The sequence below is a fragment of the Typopeltis vanoorti genome, chromosome 2 (assembly GCF_054136105.1).
Source record: "Typopeltis vanoorti isolate ZY-2024b chromosome 2, IOZ_Tvanoo_1.0, whole genome shotgun sequence".
NCBI lineage: Eukaryota > Metazoa > Arthropoda > Arachnida > Uropygi > Thelyphonidae > Typopeltis > Typopeltis vanoorti.
In genome coordinates this window covers 37296126-37323931 of record NC_143550.1, presented here as the reverse complement: position 1 = coordinate 37323931, position 27806 = coordinate 37296126, and the positions used below count along the sequence as shown (strand labels likewise).

The window sequence follows — 27806 nt, the reverse complement described above, 5'->3', positions numbered from 1 at the left end:
GTCTCATCGCCACCTTCTGGATGGTTTAAAACCACTGGTATGCTAAGAATTTGACCTGCTGCAGCATCTGTTCAAAAGGCTCAAAGGTGTCTGCATTTGTGATCTCTCTCACCTGGGCTATTAACGTGAATACAATGCAATGTTTATCCATCAAAAAGTGTCCTCTTCATGAAGCATTAGTATATTATGTTGAATTTGAGGAATCACGTGAAGCCAGGAAATAATTACAGTAGTCTTTAACAGGAATAAATGCAAAAATAATATATGTGATATTGCTATTCCACAGGTGCGCATGCACTGCACACCCTGAATATATGCACCTGGTGTGTGTGTGTGTCACTCGATAAAAAATAGACTGCATCGATTCGGTTATTAGAAATCATCAGAACGTTGTGTCATTTCTTCTATGCTATCTTTTTGCATTCTGAAACAATGTTTTTGATATTTTATTTTTTCTATTTGCAATCTTATTTCCTGTTACAAGGCACAAAAAATGTGCCTTACAACAGGAATTTTGTTTTCCCATTTCTATCTTATTAAATTCTGTTTTTCTCTGACAATTTTCCATACACACAAGGTTAAAAGAGCTTTTTCTTATCCTCTCATATTTCTTACTGATCTTAATTTTTTACTGCTATATTTTGTTCTACATTGTTCTGATAAACATCCAGAAATTATGTTCCTTTAAGTGGTCATTTTTTTTTAAAATTCATTTTCTGGTTTTGAATTAACCTTCCAAAGTATTTAAAATTCATATTTTTTCTATTATGTTTCTATTTATTTTTATAACTTATACCAGGCTAGGTGCTTAGTAATCACAAGTGTTTATGTTTTTTTTTTTCCTGATATTTCCATATTGCATTTTTGGAAAATCAGCTGAAAATAAAATACTTCTCTTTGTAAATCATCTTCTCTGTCTGCAAATATTACTGTATTATCTACATTGGAAGCCAGATTTACTGCACCATATATTTTTATTGAAAATAAATGATTGTTTCCTTGCTCGAGGAAACAATGATTCAACTACTAGTTTGTGTGATTTCAAACAGCTATCAAAAACTTTCATAAATATTTAACAGAAAGGCATTATCGATTGATTTCTGCAAGAAAGTTAAAACAAAATGACTATAATGTATGATATCGTCTCTGTTATCATCTCTGGTAATGTTCAATATTGGATTCCTTTAGGCCAGTTGCTTTCACCATATCACGTTCTTATTTCTTTCAAAACACTTTATTTCAAGCTTATCCTTGATACTTGACGCTTTCCTTTTTCATTCACTAATTGGATTTTTATAACCATGATACTAACACACATTTGGGATGCTAAATTAAACACTTATCAAGTATATAACTGCTCCTGAGAAGAAGAGTGCAATACACACGTGTAATGTAATGCTTGTGGATATACTGGGTTAGTGAAAAAAATTTGAGATGTGTGTGTGTTTTGTGTGTTCCTCTGTGGATCGTTATGTTCAGTCGGGTGACATTTTCCACATTCTCCTGGTGTCACTTGGCAGCACAAACATGGTCACTTAATGAAAAGTCATGAATGAGCTAACATCTACTGCATATGAACAAATCTGCATCACACTTAATTTCATCTGGCTTTAGATAATATAAGAGAAAAAATAGTGAAGCAAGTAAATCAAGGAAAATAGCAAATGATTCTTTTAATATGGTGACTAAATGATCTGAACTAAAATCTGTCATAATGTATGAAATTAAATCTCATTATATGAAATCAGTCTAAGCAATTAATGGCTTTATATTTAAAACACTTACTGCAACTAGGCTATTTTTTTTTATTCAGAATGATGTACTTTTTCACAAGATAAATGAAATCTAAAGTAGAAGCAAAGAGAAGTGAGAACTTCTAAACAGTTCACTAAAGTATTTATAAAATTTATATTACTTCAGCTATCGTACACTATCAAGTCATTGTATGATTCCTACTATCACCAAATATATTAATGTTTTGCAGCTGCAAGAGTTGCATCATTTTCAATTACACGAACATTAGGATCATTTGAACAAGGTTCATCATGAGGCCACATAGTTGGACGATTGCTCATATCAAGGGCAAGATCTGGGAATGCATCTCTGAAGTCTTCCATAGTCATCTGATCAAATGGAATTAGACATTTAAACCAGTGCAACTGTAATTAAAACATGAATCATCAGTGGAAGGAATTCATGCTTAGCTTTACAGTTTACATATATTTAAAGATAAAAATAGTGAAAAACTTTAAATACATGAAAAAAGTACTGTACAAAAAATCAGTACAGAATTCATTAATAACTTAAAATATATATTCTCTCTCTCTCTCTCTCTCTCTCTCTGTGTTAAGGCTCAAGTTCTGGGAGAACATCATGACGAAGTTTTAATGGGGTATTGACAGCACTAAGAAAGGATTGAAAACTAATTTAATGCTTCCCATATTTTGTCCATCATTGAGACATCTTCAGGGATAAAAAAGTTACAAATAACACAACACAAAGACAACATGATACTCAATGAAACACATGACTATTACTCTGAAGTTCTATCTAGGTGGTGCACCATCTATGGACGTTTGTAGGTGGCATAAGGTATAAATTGGGACCGCATATGTTTCCAAAATTTGGGAAGTATTTTTGCTCCCATATTTGTTTAAATTTGGTTGCTTTCTGAGTGCCACTGCAGATTCCAAAAATAGTCTTTCTTTCTTTCTTTCTTCAATTTACTGTAATGGAACATGGAGGTTTCTTCCAAAAGATCCTGTGAGTGGTACCCAATACATGGTCTGCAAGACCAGATTCAATCGTGATTGCAGATGTAAGTTTTGTGTTCATCTAAATCATAGGTTCCCAAAGTGGGCTGTACTGCCCTCCCAGTGGACGCTGAAGCCTTCTAGGGGGGCTATAGTGGGATCAGAAGCATTTGGGAACGTTCAGGCAGTCTAGGGGTCAGTGGCTCTTTATAGAAGAAATTAATAATATATATTTAAAAATTAATTATTTTCGTGATTTTGCGATTAGATAATCATTTAAAATTTAAATATTGCATTTTAATTCATCACATGCCCGTCTTACACGATTAATTTTTTTATCATGTTTACAGTAGTAAATATATTCGTTATATTTCTTTTCAAAATATATATAAAATATATAAAACCACTTTTATAATTGATTTGTACAAAAATAAACCCAATTTTATATAATTTAATATTACAAGTAAAAATAATAATGGCAAGAAAGAAATAAAATCGTAAATTTTAGTTAGCCTAGTTAGTACTAACTTATATTGCTAACTAGAGGGAAAAAAAACAAAGCAAATATTATTCGAAACTTATTATACTGTTTTCTGTGGTTATGTTTTGTAGGTTTGTTGTTTATATCTTGTGTAATTATTTTATTTATTAATTATTATTTATAATTATTCAGACAATGTCATGGTCAGACGAACAAAATGCGCTTGCGTGCAAAATAAAAAATTGAACGTGTCACATGGGATATTTTAACTTCTATTTTTTATATACTTAAAAAATTTATTCATTTTTTGCTATTGTAAAAATGGGGGGGGGGGGGTTACAAAATTTATGTCTTTCAAAGTGGGCGGTGGCCCGAAAAAGTTTGGCAACCTATGATCTAAATGGATAGTGGCTGATCTACCTATCTGAAACACATGGCTATGACTTTCAAGTTAAACAAAAATAGGAAAAAATAAATCCTCTACATCTTAGCTTACTTTCAAATACCTGCATGTGTGCACCCATGCATACAAACACACTGCAAAAATTAAATGAAAATATATTTAAAGTGCTGAAGTATACCTTCGCTGCAATTACAGATTCACCTCTTCTACATACTTTCCATGTGTTAAGGCTAGTGCTAAGAGTACATCATGTTTGAGGTTTAATGGAGTATTAACAGCACTGGGAAAGGATTGAAAACTAATTTAATTCTTCCAAAGTTTCATCTAAGTCAGCAAAACATCTTTAGGAAGTGCAAACTAACAGCTGCAACACACACGTTATAAACACATAGTACATTAGTGTCGTGGATGACTAAAATTTTTTCCATTATTTATTTTTCACATAATCCAGAAACCATACTCCAGAGATAAATATGGAAAACTTTTCCAAGTCAGTTTAGTCTTCAACAAGCTAGATTCATCTTTCACCGAAAGACAATGACAAACTTTAATGCCAGGATCAAACCAGTAGCCTGTTGGATGAAAAGTGGATATGCTAACCACTAGACTAACTAGGTAAACAATTAAGATTTTGGTTCTACGGTATGGCTCAAAAAAAAAAAAGTACTGAACTTTGACATCCCCTTCAGTATACATGCTATGAGATATGCCATTTGACTGTATGCACATTAATAGAAGATGCATTTAGAGTCTACACCATATTACACTTAGCTATAGCAACAGTGTTGATGTTGGAAGAAAAGACATTTATTGTTGATCATTATTTTCGTTCATGTGGAGTTGGTAGAGCAAATGGTCCACGCCTACAACATGTTTGTGAACAGTTTGTTCATAGTTTCGGTAAGGGTGCCTCAAGCAATAGTGTCATCATTGCCTTAATTGAGAGGTTCCGACATACCAGGAGTGTGCTACCACAATGTGCTGCGTTCTGTGTTTCCTCTTAAACTTCATCAGCCAGTCATTGGAATATTATTATTATTAGAAGAAGAATATAGCAAATATTATTAGAAGCAAAACTGAAGAGCAAGAAGGTGAAGACTAAATCTCCTGACTGGTAGCAAAGGAATCAATATGTAGGTTGTACAGAAGGAATGATGTAGAATTTGTGGATCTGTGATGTATGTTTGATGGAAACATGGATTTGTATAATGCTGAAGGACTGCATCTAAATGGTTTGAATGTTAGATGTCTAGAGAAGCTTTATTCACAGAGCATGCTGAAGTACACATCAGGAAAACTTAAGCAATTAATTACTTGAATAAAGAGCCAGTAGGCTTCATTTCAGCAATGTAACATTATTTAAATTAAGGAGATATTAAATCCCACACCATTTCAAAACCGAGTAAGAAACTCAAAGATCGGAATCAAAGAGTTTCATGCCGAATATAGTAAACTATAAAAGTATCGGCAGATACCAGTGTAAGCTAAAGCACAGCGTACGTAGTACAAACTAGGGCAACTCATAGCAAAGATGGGTAAACTCTGATCACTGTATTTTCCATAATGTAAAACACATCTCCTAGGAGATGTGTTTTACATTACATAAATAGATAGATAGACAGATACATAAATAGTTTTACATTACATAAATACTAGGAGATGTGTTTTACATTATGGGAAATACAGTGATCAGAGTTTACCCACCTTTGCTATGAGTTGCCCTAGTTTGTACTACGTACTCTGTGCTTTAGTTTACGCTAGTATCTGCCAATACTTTTATAGTTTACTATAATCGGCATGAAACTCTTTGATTCCGATCTTTTCAGTTTCTTATTTGGTTTTGAAATGGTGTGGGATTTAATATTTCCTTAATTTAAATAATGTTACATCGCCAAAATGAAGCCTATTGGCTCTTTCTTGAAGTAATTAATTGCTTAAGTTTTCCTGATGTGTACTTCAGCATGCTCTGTGAATAAAGCATTATCTCTTTCTATACATCTAACATTCAAACCATTTAGATGCAGTCCTTCAGCATCATACAAATCCATCTTTCCATCAAACATAAAAAAGAGCCAATAGGCTTCATTTCGGCAATGTAACATTATTTAAATTAAGGTGATATTAAATCCCACATTGTTTCAAAACCGAATAAGAAACTCAAAGATAGGAATCAAAGAGTTTCATGCCGAATATAATAAACAATAAAAGTATCGACGGATACTAGCGTAAGCTAAAACATGGAGTATGTAGTACAAACTAGGGCAACTCGTAGCAATGATGGGTAGCTCTGATCACTAGTCTTAGTGTTTCCCATAATGTAAAACACATCTCCTGGGAGATGTATGATGTTATACATTATGGTGGAAGGTCACTACCCAAACCAACCTTTATTAAAGTCTCATCAGTGAGTAGGTAGACCAAATGAATACTGAGAGGATAGCGAAAAGAACATATGCTCTGCTATACGAGTTGTCAAACAGGTGCACCCATTAAATTACTTAAATAAAGAGCCAAATAGGCTTCATTTCGGCGATGTAACATTATTTAAATTAGGGGGATATTAGATCCCACATTGTTTCAAAACCAAATAAGAAACTCAAAGATCGGAATGAAAGAGTTTCATGCCGAATATAGTAAACTATAAAAGTATCGGCAGATACTAGCATAAGCTAAAGCACGGAGTACAAACTAAGCAACTTGTAGCAAAGGTGGGTAAAGCTCTGATCACTATTCTTAGTATTTCCCATAACATATAACACATCTCCTAGGACAGGGTTTCTCTAACTTTTTCTATGATGGAACACTTCACAAATCCTGAAATGTTCACGGAACACCTTGGTTATTTTGTAATGTATTAATTAATTGGTAATTTAGCTTATTTTATTGTTAATTAATAATTGATAATTATTTATTAATTAAAAGTGAATTAAACCATCATTAAATTAATTTGTGCTGATTTTCATTGACATATCCCATTCTGATCACCAAAAATTTATAATACTATAAATACGAGTGAATGCAGACTTTTTCTCCTGTGTGCTGGTTTTGTAGGGTAGGTAAATATAAATAAAATAAATGAATAAATCTAAGCGTTAAGAAAAAACATTGTCAAATGTTAATTAGTAAAAACAAAACACATAAAAATAGTAAAATGTATATTGCAAATTAAGTTCTTAATGACTCCAATGTTTTTGGGTCTTTGAATTACAAATTCTTTTGATATCAGGCACAATATTAGAAAGTTGAATTCTCATATTTGGTGTAGCATCGAGTCTGTTCGTGGGCTTTGATTTGGTTGCAGCATAATATGAAAATCCTGCCTCGCATAAATATGTCGTTGTAAAAAGAAGTAAAACAAGAATAGCTAGTTTTGACACGCTGGAGTACTCTTCTGTTAAATTTGTACAGAAATCATTTATTGGCAGTTCTTTGTATTTTTGTTTTAAATCAGAGTCACTAATTAAGCCAATTAGATTTTCATAGTCACTTGCGCTGAAGCCTGCTGGCTTAGCTGTCACTGTAAATGGATTCAGAACCCAGAATTGTCCACACTGGATTTTGGAAAATATTGCAAGAGGGTTGGATTGCAAGTCATGCAAGTGTTCTAAAATTACATTAGATACTTCATTTACTTTAGAATTTATTTCAGTCAAAAATTCATGCAAAGTGGGAAAACAATCAAAATTATTCTGTTCAACTGTAGAAATCCAGAATTGCAACTTCCTATCAAAAGATGCAATTTTATCTCTTGTATTAAAAATTGTAATATTCTTTCCTTGTAATGATAAGTTAATTTCATTACACTTTGTAAAAATATCTGTCAGATACGCAAGACTCATCAACCATGAAGAATTTCTTAATAATTCAATAAAATTTTGTCCTAAATTATGTGACATCAAGAAGACCATTAACTCACTACGAAGTTCAAAAAGCCTCAATAATGCTTTTCCTCTGGATAGCCATCTCACTTCAGTATGTAATAAAAGTGTGTTATGTGCACTACCCATTTCATCACACAAAATTTTAAATAATCTGGTTTGAAGTGGTCGAGATTTTACATAGTTGATCATTTTTGCCGCTTCATCCAAAATAGTTTTTAAATATATAGGAATTCTTTTTGTTACTAGTGCTTGTCTATGCAAAACACAATGACTTTTGGTGGCTCTTGTAGCTATTTGCAGGATACATGTTACAACTCCCTTCATCTTTCCTACCATTGCTTGAGCACCATCTGTACAAATATCAATACACTTCTCCCAACCAATTTCCTGTTTTGTAATATAATTATTAATACAGTTGAATATTATCTTCTCTGGTAGTTTTTTTCTTGTAGATATTCGTACATGAGTAAATCTTCTTCAATACTTTTATCAAATATGTAAAGAACAAACACTAGTAATACAGCGAGTCCTGCGACATCTGTAGATTCATCCATTTGCAATGAATATTCACTGCAAAGTCTAAGTCGATGAATTAGCTCTTTTCCTATGTCAGCAGAAAGATCTTTGATGCGGCGTGAAACAGTATCATTTGATAATTGTACTGCATCTATTTTTTTAGCAACCTGCTCGTTTAACATGCATGATACAATGTCTTTCACACAAGGCTTAATGAGCGTCTCACCAATTGCATGAGCTTCACCATGAAGTGCAATGTGGTAACTCACGCGAAAAGACGCCTCTGTTGCATTTTCAGTTGAAGCAAATTGTAGCCGTTTGAAGTTTAGATTTTTCTAGCGAGTCACGTCGTCTCTTAAAAAAATGTATATCGTTTCCTTTGTAATCAGTGTGTTTCGTTTTGAAGTGCCTACGACGTTTAGCTGGAGCCAAAGAACTGTTTACTAGTATTTTATTACATAAAACATCAGAAGCATGTGTATTGCCAATACACGTAAATCCATAATTTAAATAACTTTCATGGTACTTCAATTTTGGTCTGTTCTTAGATGACTCTTGTTCTTTAATATTAGCTTTTGAAGAAACCACAGTTTGCAATTCCATATATTCTCCAATCATACGAGTAGATGTGTCAGCAGAAGTACTTGCTCCTCCTTGTGTTAAAGTTCCTGTCTTTAAACAAGGATCCATGGGTATTTTTTCAATAATATTCAAATTCCAATATTTGTCAGAGCTATAATAAAAACAAATAGAATTGTGTTGTAAAGGTAACTTTAGTATGAAAAACAATAAGATTATAAATAAGAAATGTTGAATAATATAAAAGTAAATTAATAATGCAAAATAGTAAAAAAAAAGACTGCAACACACAAAAGTAAATATGAATTGTAACAATACTTGTAAGAAAAGTACTAAACCGTATCAAATAATGTAAAAGCAATTGTAATAAGAATGATTTGATAAAATGTTCAGTAACAATAATTAAAGTTTGAAATAAATCAGATATTAATTATAAAATTAGTTAAAAAAGTAAGAAGAATTCTTTTTTTTAAAAGCCACCTCGCCTACTCCCTATGTACAGGAATAAAAAGGCATTAGCTGATTTCTTTTTTCCCCGAGGGCCCGGTCCAAACAAATTTACTCCTAAATACCTTTCCAAAATTTTTTAAAGTTCATACATTAACATAATTATTGATAATTAATTATGGCATAATCATAAAGGGTATTAGTACACTTATGTATAGGGTGTGGCATGTTGACAAATATAAATTACATTTAAATTAGTTATCAATCACTGGACTAATGAAATCTTGTAGCATGTCATAGTTTCTTCAGGCAAACATCATTAAATTAATTTGTTTAATTTGTGCTGATTTTCATTGACATATCCCATTCTGATCACTAAATATATTTATAATATTATTATAAGTATGAGTGAATGCAGACTTTTTCTCCTGTGTGCTGGTAGTTTTCCACTCCTTTTGTACATCCTGGAGATCTTCGTAGGCTTGAGGATGCAGTGGAAAAATTTTCTTTATACTTCCTTGCTGATTGGTCACTAACATTTGCAACACAGATGTTATTTCGTTCAGTTTTGAGAACACGCCGCCCATTGTTGTAATCGGGTTGCAGGCAATTTTTATGATCGGTCATAAATGGCGGTATTCTCTTTCCCGATTGTTGAAAGATTTCAATGTGTGAAAATTAACGATAATTCATGAATATTTCCATGTTTAAAAATATGTTGCTTGGTCACTGACATTTGCTACACAGATGTCATTTCCTTCAGTTTTGAGAACGGAGGATATGACACTAATTGTTGTAATGGGCTTGCAGGCAATTTTTATGACCCGTCATAAACAGCGGCATTCCCTTTCCCAAATGTTGAAAGGTTTCGATGTGTGAAAATTAACGATACACAGATGTTATTAGGTGTTCTGGGTCTGGGCGTTTTGACATATTCACAAATATTATTCTCCTCAGAATATTTTTACTAGAAAATATTTATTCATGAAAAATACTTAGAAAACTAAAATGACAAATTCCACAACTTCTCGGAGAACACCTATTCACCTTCTGCAGAACACAGTTTGAGAAACCCTGTCCTAGGAGATGTATGATGTTATACATTATTATGGTGGAAGGTCACTACCCAGACTGGTTTTGACCTTTATTGAGGTCTCATCAGTGAGTAGGTAGACCAAATTAATACTGAGGGTATAGCGAAAAGAACTTATATACTCTGCTATACGAGTTGTCAAACAGATGTACCCATTAAATTACGGCAATGTAACGTTATTGCCCGAGTTTGTACTACGTACTCCGTGTTTTAGCTTATGCTAGTATCTGCCGATACTTTTATAGTTTACTATATTCGGCATGAAACTCTTTCAATCCGATCTCTGAGTTTCTTATTCAGTTTTGAAACAATGTGGGATTTAATATCCCCTTAATTTAAATAATGTTACATCGTCGAAATTAAGCCCATTGACTCTTTATTTAAGTAATTTAATGGGTGCACCTGTTTGAAAACTCATATAGCCGAGTATATAAGTTCTTCTCGCTATACCCTCAGTATTAATTTGGTCTACCTACTCACTGATGAAACCTCAATAAAGGTCGAAACCGGTCTGGGTAGTGACCTTCCACCATAATGTATAACATCATACATCTCCTAGGAGATGTGTTTTACATTATGGGAAATACTAAGAATAGTGATCAGAGCTTTACCGACCTTTGCTAGGAGTTGCCCTAGTTTGTACTCCGTGCTTTAGCTTACACTAGTATCTGCCGATACTTTTATTTTATAGTTTACTATATTCGGCATGAAACTCTTTGATTCCGATCTTTGAGTTTCTTATTTGGTTTTGAAACAATGTGGGATTTAACATCCCCTTAATGTAAATTAAGCAATTAAGGTAGAAATAGAAGTTCATGTGAAAGCACCTATGAGGCGAGTGAGTATGAGAATGACAAAGTGCGGAATCTAGTCTCTCAAGCAAAAATACTGAATAGGGTAGTCAAATTTAGGAAGTAAAGGTGGGTGGGGGCCTAAAGGAATGCTGCAGGTTCTATATACACTAATGTCAGAAGTATCAGGAACAAGAGGGAGGAGTTTTGGGCATTGGTTAGTGCAACCTTGCTGAAAAAGTTATAGGCATTAGTGAAACTTGGCTAACAGTAGTTAATGTTGTTACACGGATAGAATGTGAAGGGTTTTAGTGTTTTCATGGAAGATAAAGATAGATGGGTGAGGGGGTACTGCTGATGATAGCAGATGAATTGTAGCCAAAAAGAACAGGAGATAGGTGGGAGGGTGGCTGTTCATTTGAAGCAGTCTGGTGTGAGATTAAGGGCAGTACGACGAAATATATGGCTGGTTGTTGTTATAGGCCAGGGAGTTTCATAGATGATCTGGAAGACATGCTTGGGAAAATTAGTACAAGGAATAAAGGTTGAGTAATTATTATGGGGGACTTCAACTGGAACAAAGAAAGATCATATGGCAGGAAAAAAATGGAATTTATACACCTACTGAGAGATAATTACTTGAGGCAACATGTAATGGAAGGGACTTGGGGTGTGAGAGTTTTGGACCTGGTCACGGGTTCATAAGAGCTATCTATAACCAAATGGCCATTGCCTCCAACTGGCAAAAGTGAACATGCAGTGTTGACTTCAGAAATTGTAAAACATGAGGAATATTCTGTCAAGAAGGGGTATATGTGGAACTATAAGGTATGTGATTATGACAAGCTTAGGAGGAAGCTTAAATTTGTGCCATGGCATAAAGGAAGCAATATTAAATTGTATATCTACGGTAAGGAGGGTTAATTAGGAGTTAGGCAGATGAAGAAAATGCTGTGAAGAATATATAAGGAGAACGGTGACCAGCAAACTCAAGAACAGTACAAAGCTCAGAAAAGAAAGGTGACCAGCATGGCAAGGAAGGCAAAATCAAATTATGAGAAGAATCTAGCTGAACAGGCAAAAGGAAATCTCAAAGGGTTCTTTCGTTCAGTGGCAGGTAAGAGGAAGAACAACTATGGAAGATTAACCTTAATCAGTGATGGTGACAAGGTGACAGAAGTAAATAAAATAGTTCAGTTACTGAGTGACCACTTTGCAAGGGTATATCATCCAAGTACGGTTACTGCTGAAACATATAGCAGCATTACGACATACAGTCTTTGCAACACTTGCATATTCCCTATAAGTTTCAGTCTACTGTCAACCATCACTCCCGAATCTCATCCACTTCCTGTAGTATACAGCACCATCAATATAGCACATGACCTTATATTTCTGCACTCCAGAATGCAACATCTTGCACTTATTAATACTACAATTCTACTCCTTTGTCCAAGTCAAAAGTCTATTCAAATCTTCCTGAAAGGAATTAATATCAGCAGTGCTACTTATAATTCTACCCAACTTTGCATTGTCAGTAAACAACTGAGGATCCCCAGTCAGTCCACATGGTATATCATTTGCAAACAAGTTAAAAGAGCAGAGGCTCAAGAACAGAACCCTGGGGCATGCCACTGGTTGCTCTCCTTTTTTTGAGATTCCATCATACACAACTTGATGGTATTGTTCAGAGAGTCAATCACTGATCCATCTAACCAATATACCATTTATTCTTATCGTATGCAGCTTGTACACCAACTTATCACGTAGAAATCTATCAAATGCTTTTGCAAAGTCCAAGAATATCACTGCATATGATTCTCCCTTATCTAATACACTCATCACCTTGTCATAAAATGCAAGTAAATTGCTAAAATAAGACCTACCTTTTACAAATCTATGCCGACTATCATAAAGAATACTATGTCCATTAATTCAGTCTTGTATTCACTCTTGTTATGACACCTTGACTACAACTGCAGTTATACAGACAGGTCTATAATTGGAAACTTCTGTAAACTTTGTTCAGTGAACTAGAACCATGCTTGTGGAGTGGTACTATATTTCCAAACTCACTTCTTAGGAACCTTACCCATTGCAAGACTCTCATTAAATAATCAGGTCAAGGGCATAGCATCTAATTGGGTTAGATGTTAATAGATGCTATGCATCTATTAACATTTAACCCAATTAACACCTGATACACCTCCGATTCTTTCACTTAGAATTCTCCTAATACTTGCCTCCTTTCTATATATTGCACAGCATCATTTACACCAGTATGGTATATGCTGACAATGTGCTCATTCAATAACTGAACTATATCCTTTGCACTAGTCACTCTGCTGCCATGACTAGCCACCAGTATCAACCTGCCATAATTATTCTTTCTCTTGCTTGTCATATAGTAGAAGAATGTCGTAGACTTAACCTTGGCCTGACCACCAATTCTACTCTCATTGCTTGATTTCACTGTTCATCCATTTCAATCCTGCTTTATTTATTTGCTTAACCCTTGGTATGCAGTTATACACTGCTTGTGTCAGATACTGTCTTATGAATTTAGATGCACTGTCAACATCTTTTCTGTGCAGCTCATCTACCCAAAGTATTGATACCAGATGACTACAGAGCTTCCTTATAATCATTCACTTTATAATTCCACATAAATCTGTTTTTGGCAGTAACCTTTACTTGTTTCACCGCTTCCCAAACCTGTACCTCATGATCACTCTCACAAACTGGCAGCAGTGTCAATAGCTCATTAACAACTACATCTTATGAAGTTATCACCTAAAAATCCAAAACACTAAATCCTCTAGTTGCTTCAGTTACATGCAGCTTAAGATATTTATCCTTCAGAAATTCAACAAACTCACTCTCCTTGTTCCCATATGCTATCTCCTTCTTCCATTCTATATTGCTGAAATTAAAGTCTCTCATCAGGATCACCTTTTTTCCATGCTCAACTGATCTGTCTGAACATTTCACAATCAGTATTCTCTACCTTCCAAGGCCTATAACAGCAGCCTGTTAATTTCCATTTACACCACACAGATTCAAAATCTCTACATGTGCTATCAACTTCCACACTTTGTGGACATAATTCATCTGCAATCATTAACAGCATTTCCTATCCTCTTTTAACCTTCCTATCCTTCTGGAAAATTGTACATCCATTTTGTATTCATGATATCACATCATCCTCAGACAACCAAGTTTCAATTATACCAATTATCTTTGGGATTATTGACTCAATAAATGCAACAAACTCACTTCTCTTATTTCAAATACTCCTTACATTTGTATACAAACATAATCCTTGTCTGAGGCAATTAGAGAATATTGAGAATGTTGGCCAGTGTCAACATTCTCTATTCTAGCTGCTATACAACACCTCTCTCTTGGATCTGACCACTCCACTTTTCCTGATCTGATTGCTATTCATACCCATCTCATCCTCACCTTTATGCATTCAATTACTTTGTGCTACTACAACCACATCTTCAACCTTGTATTCATATTCACAGAATAAGTGAATATTCGACCTAACAGATGAACCAGATGTTACTACTACTTTACTCTCTTATCCTATCTATCAGAAGTATTCTCTTATGCAATGAGTGGTCAAGTGACCAGATCCTGTATATCAATTATGAATGCACAAACAATCTTCCGATTATCTGATTTTCAAATAATCAACCCATCAGTTAGCTTGTCCTTCAATGGGTTAGCACAATCTATTCTGCAACAGCACTATGTAACTATACATTCAGTAAACTAACAGCAAATTGATTTCCCAATGTAACTAGAAAATAGAGATTACGGTACACATAGATATAACTGTTTTCTTAACAAAATGCTACCAAACCAAATTATTGCTGTTAGTCAGCAATACTCAATTTCACATACATGCACAGATTCCACAAATCAAAATATTCACATAACTATTATTTTTATGTGAATCCCACCCACAAAAAATTGAAATCATAGTGCATCAGCAACATGGTTGACTTAGGATTAGATAATCTGAAGAACCTTGCTCTAGAAACCAAAACATGAACTTTTCCAGCACTTCAAACATATAACACCAAATGATATTTGCAAACATCCTAACTCATAGTGGATTTAAAAAACTACTCTCTGGTATCTGCTGGATACGCTGTCTACTTAGCCAACTAGACCAACTTAATTATTCAGAACTAATGTGATAAAAAAAAGGGGGGGATGCATGTGAATTGTATCATTTGCAATAAACATACCAGTAATAAAACTCAAAATGAAGTGTTAAGCTGCTTGTTAATCAAGAAGAGCATAATCACAGATAAAGGATACTATGAAATAATGAGTGATATGAAAACTGTGCTAATAACTTTGTTTGACAGTCTAAAAAATTATCCCAGAGACACAGCTATGCTTATAAGCAAATTATATCAATATGCAACAGTGATAATAGTAGCTTAGATAAAACCAAGCATTTAGTGAAAATCTGATTATTTGGGAAAGAGAGAGAAAAATTTGCTACACCTTCTACTAGATCTTGAGATATTCATAATACTGCAGAAAAAAATCTGGAAAACATGTTAAAAAAAAATCAAGAACTTTCAGATATATGCCACATCGAATATTATTTTGCTTCATTTGAAATATTTTTGCATTTCTACATATTCCATCTCATCTTTCCCACTGCCTATTTGTATTGTTTGGGTATGTTGGTAAATTGTATGTTCTTCTGGCAAGTTTGCCTGTTTTTCAAGATGACATACCCAAATTTCAATACAAAAATCCTGCCACCTCTGTATTTAGACAGGCTAACTCACCTTCAGTTGAAAAGCCTTGATAAAGGTCTTCATATCCTAATGGATTCCAGCCCAGAGCTTTCCAAATGAAAGGCATCATCAATACCAACTAAGTTATGGAGGGCATAAACATATACATCAAATTGCATTATTACATAAAACATATCAGTAATGAAATTCAAAATATAGAGGTGTCAGCTGTTTATTAATCAAGGAGAAATGTCATCATAATAGTAAAGCATAACTATAGACCTGCAGGCACAGGCCAGAAGGGTAACCAGTGTAGTAAGAAAGGCAAAAGCAGATTATGAAAGGAAGTCAGCAACGTAGGCTGAAGAGAATCCCAAACAGCTCTTTGGATATGCTTCAGGTAAAAGAAAGAATGTATATGGCAAAATGATTTTAATGAGTGTTAATTATAGGGAGGTAACTGAATCAGTTGAAATAGTAGAATTACTAAGTGAACACATTGCAAGAGTATATCATCCAGAATGGTGACATTGCAGGAACGAGAGAGAGAGAGATATGGGAACTGAGGTTAATGAACTGGAGGGACACAGCATATTACAGAACCTCAATGTGAATATAACTGTGAGATGGGATGGTATACCAGCTTGAGTTTCCTTAAAAATATGGTCAAGGGAACTGTCAGTGCCCTTAACCATATTGTTAAATCTAAGTCTCAGCTCTGGGTTAGTCTTGAGGGAATGGAAAGAGGGGAAAATAGTTCTACTGCATAAAAGAGGAGCCAAGGTGATGTAGCAAATTACTGACCGATCAGCATATTAGGAGTTGTTGTCAGAGTATTGAAGAAGTTGGTCAGGAGCAAAATATGGATTGGTAGATAGAAATGGGATACTGTATGGGAGGGGCAGCATGGTTTTGTGAAGGGTGGGTCATGCCTCGGTAACTTGTGCACATTTTATAACATAGTGACAGCTGAGCTGGATAAAGGAAATGGGTTTACAGTGATACTGCTGGACTTTGCAAAGGCCTTTGACAGGATATCACATGGAATTCTAACCAGTAAACTGCAGCACATTGGAATGGATAGGAGGGTGTTTGATGGAGAGATAGAGTAGTTTATTCAGGAGTACAGTCCAAAAGAAGGCCTGTGACGAGTGGCATAGCACAGGATTCTGTTTTTGGACCACTACTGTTTAATTTGTTCATTAATGATATAGGAAAGGATCTGAGGAGAACCGTTCAGTTGTTTGCTGATGATGAAAAGTTGGGCAGAGCAACAGTTAATACAGATGATGTTAAAATTTTGCAGGATTATTTAGATAGATTGGCAGACTGGGCAAAGGAGAATGGATGTCAGTTTAATGTGGCAAAGTATAAGGTTATGCATTTTGGGGTGAAAAGATTACCAGCTGCATACCACATTGGTGGAACTGTACTCCAGGAAACTGATGAAGCCAGAGACTTCGGAGTGTTAGTGGATAGGGAGTTAAAGTTTAGGGGCCACATAGCAAAAGTGGCTAAAGCAGCTCATCAGTTCACTTGGTTACTGAAGAATACTTTGATGAGCAGAGTCAAGCAAACAAAGACTTATAATTATTTATTGTTTCTCTTTATCGAGCCTTGATAAGACCCTATCTTGACTATTGTATGCAGGTCTGGGCCCCTGGGTTTCTTCTTGATGGGGAGGAGGTAGAGAGGATCCAGAGGCTAGTGACCAAGATGACAGCTGGTCTATGGAATGAGCCTTACGAGAACAAGTTGAAGATCTGTGGGTTACAAAAATTGGTTGATAGGTGGAAAAGGGGTGATACGATGGAGACATTCAAATTACCGAAGGGTTTTTACAAGATTAATTCAGAGGAAATTTTTCAGAACAGGTCTTGTGGTGGGAGAACTAAGGGCCATCCATGGAAAATGAGTAAAGGTGTAGTTAACAAGGGTGTTAGAACCAAGTTTTTTGCTTGGAGAGTAGTGAATGAGTGGAATAGGTTGCCAGTCTGTTGTAGGTGCCATGACTGTGAATGAGTTCAAAGCAAAGTATGAGAGTTACTGCACAAATGTTGGACAGTTCTTGACATGGTGTTTAGGGCCTCTCTTGAGTCTAAGGACTCCATGGAGTTGCCTGTAATAATAATTGTGATGAGTTATTTTTTTTCTTCTTCTTTTTTTTTTTTGTACTGAATTACAGGCATAAGGCCTGCAAACAAATGTCATGTTTTAGGTAGGGAATCAAAGTAATCTATTGATTTTTTTTTTTGAAGATCTAGAGGCTTCTGAGAAGGGTTCTTATCACGGTTCCAGAGAGAAAAAAAAAAAAGATAGACAGAATGAAAAATGAATGGTAATAACAGTTTAGTGAATCAGTACTACCACTGTAGAAGAATTGTAGAGAGATATTAGGTAACAAGGCATAATGAATGCTAGTTTGCTGAACAGTGCCATTGAAAAATCAATAGAAAGGGGACAATGTGGAAACTGAATTTAAATATATTTAATTATATCAACAAGTGCACTTCACATGGATGATAAGTTAACAGTTTTAATTTTTTTATTGTATTTTATTTTCATCTAACCAGCTATTCATTACTGATTCATTACCACCATCACTAAGTCTATCATTCAAATAGTAAATTTTTTGGACTTCCTGAAAGAAAGTTTCAATGAGTCCACTGAGGCCTTTAATTAAATTTTTATTAGACTTCCTTCCAATTCACCTAACCTCTAAAATTTGTGAAGTTTCACGGTATGTAGCCATACCTTCGCATTCAAAATGGTTTCTCAGTTCTGGGTAAGTACAGAGAATGGAAATACCTCAGACTGAAATAACAAATAATGAATTTGAGTGCAATAATCTCAATTTGCATAATTGCAAATTTAACAGATAACATAGTTATAAGTACAATTTGGTACTGAAGGGAGAAAAAGATGTTGGAATCTAATAGGTGGAAAGACAGATGCAGTACATAATATTCAACCAGAAATGTTCATATATGAAGGTATACAAGTTTTACAGTAGATACTGCACAAGTCAAAAAGTATGATCAAATTGCAGATGGTGGGAGGAGAACAGACATGTTTAGTACATTTAATAAAGAGGAAAATAAAACAATGGTAGAATTACAGAGGAATTGTCCCATTGAATGTCTCATGGAAGATTTATACATGTATACTAGAAAAGAAGCTAAGAAAAGTTGTAGATAAAAATTGGGGAAGAATAGGCTAAGTTAACACCAAATAGGGGATGTCACTATTAGATTTTTGCCTGATAAATAGGAGAAATCCTACAAATATAATAAGGACCTAGATTTAAATTTTGTAGGTCTAGAAAAGGCATATATGTCAAAAATCCATTATTTTAGTGTTGCATGGTGATCAGTATTGATTTTAGAAATTATGGACTTTACAACCGTGTTATAAAAACTCTTTTAATTTCCTGACATTTCGATCTTCATACTAAGATCATCATCTGAAGCATATATAAGTACAAGGACAAGCTGAATTACATTACATATAGTAAGCTAGAGAAACAATGATTAGATCACAAATTATTCTACTGGCATGACCTCTAGTGAAAAAAAAAAATTTTAATTATTTAGAAACTACATCAAGCAAAATTCTATTTATAATAACATGAATAAACATTCGGGGTGCTTAAGAGTCAAAGCTGTATAACTGAGAGAAGACCTCCACATAGCCTTTAAAGGAATGCAGAGAACCGACCAGGATTTCTAACCTAATGTCCAATCCTCACCTTCTCGTGGTGCACCCTGTTGGATATCTACCTGGATACTGAACGAACGAGGATGGGCTGGAAATTTGGGATTTAGCCGACCAAATTGTATTCTAATTGGCTTAAACCAATATAGAAAATGATGATACAACATGACAAAATTTCATGCCGGGTGGGGAGTCGCCCGGTTAAACAAGGCCCCCGTTGTTTTTGCCAGGGAACCAGGGCTAACAGCGAAAAGTCAGCTAATGGAACAAATCTGAAAGCACACTCCAACTAAACATCACTAGAGTTAAAGATCGGTACTATCAACATAAGTAGCCTGAATGGCAAAGAAATGGAGCTGGCTGAAGAATTATATAAGTACCAGATCAACATAATATGGAAGACTGAAACAAAAAAGACAAAAACTGGTGAGATCTTTCTGAGCAATAAATACAAAATGTATATTGAGGCAATGACAATCAAGGAAAAGAAGGAGTAGCCATAGTATTCAACACAAAATACGAGGCTAATCTTCTTGAATGGCAGTCAGTCTCAAGTAAAGTAATGTGTGCAAATATGAGAATGGGGAACTGGACAATGAGACTTATTTGTGCCTATGGTCCCACAGAAGGTTCTACTAAGGTAGAATTGGAGGAATTTTTTGAGGCTTTAGAAAAAGCAACTGACACAATGAAAAAGGAAAAGTTGATTCTTGTTGGGGATCTGAATAGCAGAGTAGGAAATGATTGTGAGACATACAAAAATATTTTGAGAAAATTTGGAGAAAAGAGCAAAGCTAATAATAATGGCAAATATCTGTTGGATTCCTGCTCAGGATATGGACTGGTTATTACTAACACCATTTCCCAACATAAAAATGTGCACAAATTCACATGGAGAGTAGAGGCGAGGAATAAGAAAAGTCTCATTGACTATGTTATTGTTGATAGTGATGTTTTCTCCCTGGTGCAGGACACCAGAGTATACAGAGGATTTGAAATTGGAAGTGATCGCTAATTAGTCTTGCGCAGGATAAAATTGAATTTCATATTGAAAAGAATAACATGTAAGAAAGTTTTAAAGCAAATAAAAGTTGAGCAGCTCTCAGATGTGAACTGTAGACTAAAATACACAAAGATTATTGAAGAAAAAATGAAAGAGTTTCAGAACAGGAATCAAACCTTGGAGATTCAGTGGCAAACTCTGAAGAAAACATTAATTGATTCTGCTAGAGAGGCATGTGGTTAGGTTGTCTGCAAGGATAAAAAAATCAGAACTCCATGGTGGACACAGGAAGTTAAAGAGGCAGTGAAGGAAAAGAAGAAATCATATCAAAAGTTCCTGTCAAATAAGCCAGCTTGTGCTCTTAGAGAATACAGGGACAAATGCAAGAATGCTAAACACTATGTAAAACTAGCTAAACAAAAGTCATGGGAAGACACTTTGGCAAGAATATAGCAAATAAATATCAAGAAGGTGGAAAAATATTCTGGAGGTTGTTGAAGAAGCTTAGAAATGGAGGAAAGAGTGCTGTAAAAGGAGTTAGAGATGATAAAGGTGATATGAAAATGGGAGAAAAAGATATCCTTGAAGTATGGAGTAATTACTTTGAAAAACTGCTAAATGAAACAAGCAGTGATGACAGCACAGTGGTAAAAAACACTGACCAGGCATGCAGTCAGGAATACATATCCATACTTGAAGTAGAAAAAGCCATCAAAGGCTTGAAATGTGGAAAGGCAGCAGGAGTAGATGATATTCGACCACAAATGCTGAAGTATGGTGGTATAAGAGTCTTACAGTGGCTGCACTGCATAATTCAGAAAGCCTGGACAGAGGGACGAATTCCCGATGATTGGAGTAGAGCTCTCATAGTACCCATATATAAAAAGGGAAATAAAACTGAATGTGAGAATTACAGAGGTATTTCCCTACTGAGTGTTCCTGGCAAGATCTATGCAAGTATACTTGAGAAACGGTTGAGGAGAATTGTGGAAGAAAAGCTTGGTGAAAAACAAGCTGGATTCAGGCCAAATAGAGGCTGTCAGGATCAGATCTTCACTTTACGACAAACAGTCGAAAAAGCATGGGAATATAAGAAAGATCTGTATTTACGTTTTGTCGATTTGGAAAAGGCATATGACAAGGTGTCATGAGCTACAGTTATATGGTGTCAATGGGGCATTATATCAAGCAATACTTAGTCTTTATTTGAATTGTAAGTTGGCAGTTAGAAATGAAGGAAGTACAGGAAGATTGTTTAATGTTAAATCTGGTGTGAGACAAGGATGTACATTATCCTCTCTTTTATTCATTATCTATATGGATCACATTATGAAAGAAAGTGGTATTAAACATGATATCAAAATTGGAGATGTTAATGTCAGCTCTTTGCTTTATGTGGATGATGTTATACTTTTAAATAAATCCGCTACAAGTCTGCAAGATTCTCTGACTAAATTGAATAGCTGTTGTAATAGATATGGTATGAAGGTCAGCAATAAAAGACAAAGACAATGAAAATAGGCAGAATCATTGAAAATGTCAACTGTGTTGTGAATGAGAACCTGTGAAACAAGTAAAACATTTCAGCTACTTAGGCACGATTTTTAGTGAAGACGGTAAATTAAATATAGAAATAGACAACAGAATCAGCAAAGCTGGTATGGTGGGAAGTCATCATCATCATCATCATCAAATTCCTGCCATGTACCCTCAAGGGGTGTACAGGATATGACAGCACCACATGAAAAAATTACATCATTACTAACTTCCTATCTACAATTTTCCTCCAAATCAGTCTGTTACTTGTCAAGACTCCAACACTATCAGATCTTATATTTCTATCGTCTAAGGCACTTTGTACCGTATCAATCCACCTATATCTTGGTCTTCCTCTGGGTCATTTTCCTGCCAACCTGGCAGAGAACACTTGTTTTGCTAATCTTTCCTCTCCCATTCTATTTAAGTGATCATACCATCTGAGATTAGCTCTGCTAACGCATTCCTGGATGCTGACAATGTCAAGTTCTTTCCTAATATCCTCATTTTTAATATGATATTGCCATTGATGCTATCTGTTCATGCCTCTAATCTTTCTCAGGACTCTCATATCTGCGGTCTCTAGTCTTTGGTCAAGTGTTTTACTTCTGACCCAGCTCTCAGACCCAAAAGTTAAAACTGGTTTGAACACAGTCTTGTATACAGCTAATTTAGAGTTCCGACTAATTTCTTTCTTATTCCATATGAATTTATTCAATTGACTTCCCACGATACCAGCTTTGCTGATTCTGTTGTCTATTTCTATATTTAGTTTACCATCTTCAGTAAAAATTGTGCCTAAGTAGCTGAAATGTTTTACTTGTTCCGCAGGTTCTCCATTCACAACACAGTTGACATTTTCAATGATTCTGCCTATTTTCATTGTCTTTGTCTTTTTATTGCTGACCTTCATACCATATCTATTACAACAGCTATTCAATTTAGTCAGAGAATCTTGCAGACTTGCAGCGGATTTATTTAGAAGTATAACATCATCCGCATAAAACAAAGAGCTGACTTTAACATCTCCAATTTTGATATCAGGTTTAATACCTTCCTTCATAATGTGATCCATATAGATAATGAATAACAGAGGGGATAATGTACATCCTTGTCTCACACCAGATTTAACAGTAAACCATCTTCCTGTACTTCCTTCAATTCTAACTGCTGACTCACAACTCAAATAAAGACTAAGTATTGCTTGATATAATGCCCCATCGACACCATATAACTGCAGCGTATTGAATAGCTTCTCTCTTGGCACCTTGTCATATGCCTTTTCCAAATCGACAAAACTTAAATACAGATCTTTGTTATATTCCCATGCTTTCTCGACTATTTGTCGTAAAGTGAAGATCTGATCCTGACAGCCTCTATTTGGCCTGAATCCAGCTTGTTCTTCACCAAGCTTTTCTTCCACAATTCTTCTCAACCGTTTCTCAAGTATACTTGCATAGATCTTGCCAGGAACACTCAGTAGGGAAATACCTCTGTAATTCTCACATTCAGTTTTATTTCCCTTTTTATATATGGGTACTATGAGAGCTCTACTCCAATCATCGGGAATTCGTCCCTCTGTCCAGGCTTTCTGAACTATGCAGTGCAGCCACTGTAAGACTCTTATACCACCATACTTCAGCATTTCTGGTCGAATATCATCTACTCCTGCTGCCTTTCCACATTTCAAGCCTTTGATGGCTTTTTCTACTTCAAGTATGGATATGTATTCCTGACTGCATGCCTGGTCAGTGTTTTTTTCACTGTGCTGTCATCACTGATTGTTTCATTTAGCAGTTTATCAAAGTAATTCCTCCATACTTCAAGGATATCTTTTTCTCCTGTTTTCATTTCACCTTTATCATCTCTAATTCCTTTTACAGCACTCTTTCCTCCATTCCTAAGCTTCTTCAACAACCTCCAGAATATTTTGCCACCTTCTTGATATTTATTTTCTATATTCTTGCCAAAGTCCTCCAATGACTTTTGTTTAGCTAGTTTTACACACTGTTTAGCTTTCTTACATTTGTCTCTGTATTCTGTAAGAGTAAAAGCTGACTTATTTGCCAGGAACTTTTGATATGCTTTCTTCTTTTCCTTTACTGCCTCTTTAACTTCCTGTGTCCACCAGGGAGTTCTGATTTTTTTATCTTTGCATACAACCTCACCACATGCCTCTCTGGCAGAATCAATCAATGTTTCCTTCAGAGTTTGCCACTGAATCTCCAAGGTTTGATTCCTGTTCTCAAACTCTTTCATTTTCTTTTCAATAATATTTCTGTATTTTAGTCTACAGTTTACATCTGAGAGCTGCTCAACTTTTATTCGCTTTAAAACTTTCTTACATGTTATTCTTTTCAATATGAAATTCAATTTTATCCTGCTCAAGACTAAATAGTGATCACTTCCAATTTCAAATCCTCTGTACACTCTGGTGTCCTGCACCAGGGAGAAAACATCACTATCAACAATAACATAGTCAATGAGACTTTTCTTATTCCTAGCCTCTTCTCTCCATGTGAATTTGTGCACATTTTTATGTTGGAACATGGTGTTAGTAATAACCAGTCCATATCCTGAGCAGAAATCCAACAGATATTTGCCATTATTATTAGCTTTGCTCTTTTCTCCAAATTTTCCCAAAATATTTTTGTATGTCTCACAATCATTTCCTACTCTGCTATTTAGATCCCCAACAAGGACCAACTTTTCCTTTTTCATTGTGTCAGTTGCTTTTTCTAAAGCCTCAAAAAATTCCTCCACTTCTACCTTAGTAGAACCTTCTGTGGGACCATAGGCACAAATAAGTCTCATTGTCCAGTTCCCCATTCTCATATTTGCCCACATTACTCTACTTGAGACTGACTGCCATTCAAGAAGATTAGCCTCGTATTTTGTGTTGAATACTACAGCTACTCCTTCTTTTCCTTGATTGTTATTGCCTGAATATAACATTTTGTATTTATTGCTCAGAAAGATCTCACCAGTTTTGGTCTTTTTTGTTTCAGTCACCCCTATTATGTCGATCTGGTACTTATCTAATTCCTCAGCTAGCTCCATTTCTTTGCCATTCAGGCTTCTTACGTTGATAGTACCGATCTTTAACTCTGGTGATGTTGAGTTGGGGTTTGTTTTCAGATTTGTTCCAGTAGCTGACTTTTCGCTGTTCGCCCTGGTTCCCTGGCGAAAACAACGGGGGCCTTGTTTAACCGGGCGACGCCCCAGCCGGCATGAAATTTTGTCATGTTGTACCATCATTTTTTATTTTGGTTTAACCAATAAGAATACAATTTGGTCGGCTAAATCCCAAATTGCCAGCCCATCCTTGTTCGTTCAGTATCAAAGTAGATACCCAACAGGGTGCACCACGAGAAGGTGAGGATTGGACATTAGGTCAGAAGCTCTGGTCGGTTCTCCGCATTCCTTTAAAGGCTATGTGGAGGTCTCCTCTCAGTTATACAGCTTTGACCCTTAAGCACCCCTGGTGGGAAGTCAATTGAATAAATTCATATGGAATAAGAGAGAAATTAGTCGGAACACTAAATTAGCTGTATACAAGACAGTGTTCACACCAGTTTTAATTTATGGATCTGAGAGCTGAGTGAGAAGTAAAACACTTGACCAAAGACTAGAGACTGCAGATATGAGAGTCCTGAGAAAGATTATAAGAATGATCAGATGGCATCAATGGCAATATCATATTAAAAATGAGGATATTAGGAAAGAACTTGACATTGTCAGCATCCAGGAATGCGTTAGCAAGCTAATCTCAGGTGGTATGGTCAATTAAACAGAATGGGCAAAGAAAGATTAGCAAAACAAGTGTTCTCTGCCAGGTTGGCAGCAAAACGACCCAGAGGAAGACCAAGATATAGGTGGATTGATATGGTACAAAGTGCCTTAGAGGATAGAAATATAAGATCTGATAATGTTGGAGTCTTGACAAGTAACAGACTGATTTGGAGGAAAATTGTAGGTAGGAAGTTAGTAATGACGTAATTTTTTTCATGTAGTACTATCATATCCTGTGCACCCCTTGAGGGTACATGGCAGGAATTTGATGATGATGAGGTTTCACTAATGACAACAATCTTAGGACACATCATATACAATAATACAACGAACTCAACACCTTTGATTCTAATGCTCCTGGCATGTGTGTATAGAATAAGCTAGGTGGTAATTTATTATGTCTATACACAAATACCAGGAGGATTTGTGTATAAACACAAATAAAAATTAGAAACAAAGGGGCTGAGTTTGTACGATGCGGCCTAAGATTGTTGGTATTAGTGAAACCTGGTTATCAGAATCAGATATGGTAAGTGAGATAGAGTATAACAGGTATACTATTTTTAGGAATGACAGAAGAAATAGCAGAGAAGGAGGAGATGACCAAGTCCAATTATGGTAGAAACACAAGAAAACAATGATGGTAACAATGTTCCATGTAGTGGTGAGTTTGAGTCTATCTGGTATGAAGTGGAGGTTAACAGAATGAAATATGTGGTGGGGTGTTGACAAAGAAATGCATGGTCAATTTAGCCTTATGGATACCAAATGAATAATCATTATGGGTGACTAATTTTCCTAACAATGATAGATAGAAGAGAAATCTCAAGATAAGAAAGAAGAGGAATTTATTGAATTATTTTGAGACGACTTTCTCAAGCAGCATGTGAAAGAAAGAACTGAAGGTCAAAGAGTGTTGGATTTGCTCATAGCATGAGAAGGGGGGGGGGGTCTCTGTCAAGAATATAGCTATTTTACCACCAACTGATGAAAGTACCTAATTGTACTGATGCTCCGACTAAAACAGGTTACATGCTGAACGACAAAGCTGGAAATTATGATCAACTTAGGAGAATACTATCTTTGGTCCCGTGGTATTAGTTACTGAATGGGAAAAATGTCAGCAATGCATGGGGATCTTTGAAAAATTGTTTAAATGAGGCAGTATCTGAATGTACCCCTAGTGTTCGAAGGATAAATAGGTTTGGAGTGAAATGGATGTGCAACCTTATTAAGCAAGAGATCCACAAGAAGACGATGATGTGGAAAGAATATCATGAGAATAAGAGTGAAAGGAGTTGTGAAATATATACAGCTCAGGACAGAAAACAAGTATTGTGAGGAAAGCTAAATCAGAGTATAAAAAGAAACTGGTCGTTACAAGCTAAAGTCAATGCAAAAGAATTTTAAAGTTATGCCCAAGCAAAAGAAAGCATGAATGTGGAAGAATAACTTTATTGAATGCAGATGGTACTCGAGTGTCGGAAGCTAATGAGATTGTTCAGTTAATGAGTGCTCACTTTGCTAAGATATATCAACCAGGTGTATGTAACATGCACAGTGCACTATGTTACATTGAATGAAGAGTTACAGGTTCATGAAAATAAGGTTGAAGAGCTTTTGCATAACTTGGATAAGAATTTGTCTATAGGGACAGATGGAATATCAGCTTGTTTGCTAAAGCAATGTTCAGCCGAATTGGCTACACCTTTCACGTTTGTATAACTTGAGTCTCAGCTCAAGAATGATACCACAGGAATGGAAGAAATGGGATTGGAAAATTGGAATTCCATCGTACAAGGGTGGTGCAAAAACTGATGTGTTTAACTACTGACCTATCAGTATTTCTGGTGTGGTAGTGAAGATTTTAGAGAAATTGGTAAGAACTCCTTATAGAAATGGGTAGACAAGCATGCTATGCTCTGCAAGGAACAGCATAGGTTTACTAAAGGAAGGTCACATTTTAGCAATTTGCTCATGTTTTATAGCAATGTAATGGCCAAGTTGGATAAAGGGAATGGATACACTATGATAATGTTGGATTTTTT

General features: G+C 35.3%; 1 protein-coding gene and 1 pseudogene across 2 annotated transcripts in view; one reads left to right on the top strand and one right to left on the bottom strand.

Moving 5' to 3' along the window:
• The window catches only part of LOC150108927 (G protein-activated inward rectifier potassium channel 3 pseudogene), a 77959-nt pseudogene that overhangs the window by 46924 nt on the left and 3229 nt on the right, over nucleotides 1-27806 (top strand). The window lies entirely within an intron of this gene.
• Nucleotides 1786-27806, bottom strand: part of LOC150108926 (ATP synthase subunit d, mitochondrial-like) — an 84548-nt gene continuing 58527 nt past the window's right edge. Inside the window, exon 5 of the mRNA XM_090404359.1 lies at nucleotides 1786-2159. Coding sequence (XP_090260485.1) covers nucleotides 1971-2159 — 189 coding nt within the window. The 3' untranslated portion in view covers nucleotides 1786-1970. The remainder of the gene's footprint in view (nucleotides 2160-27806) is intronic.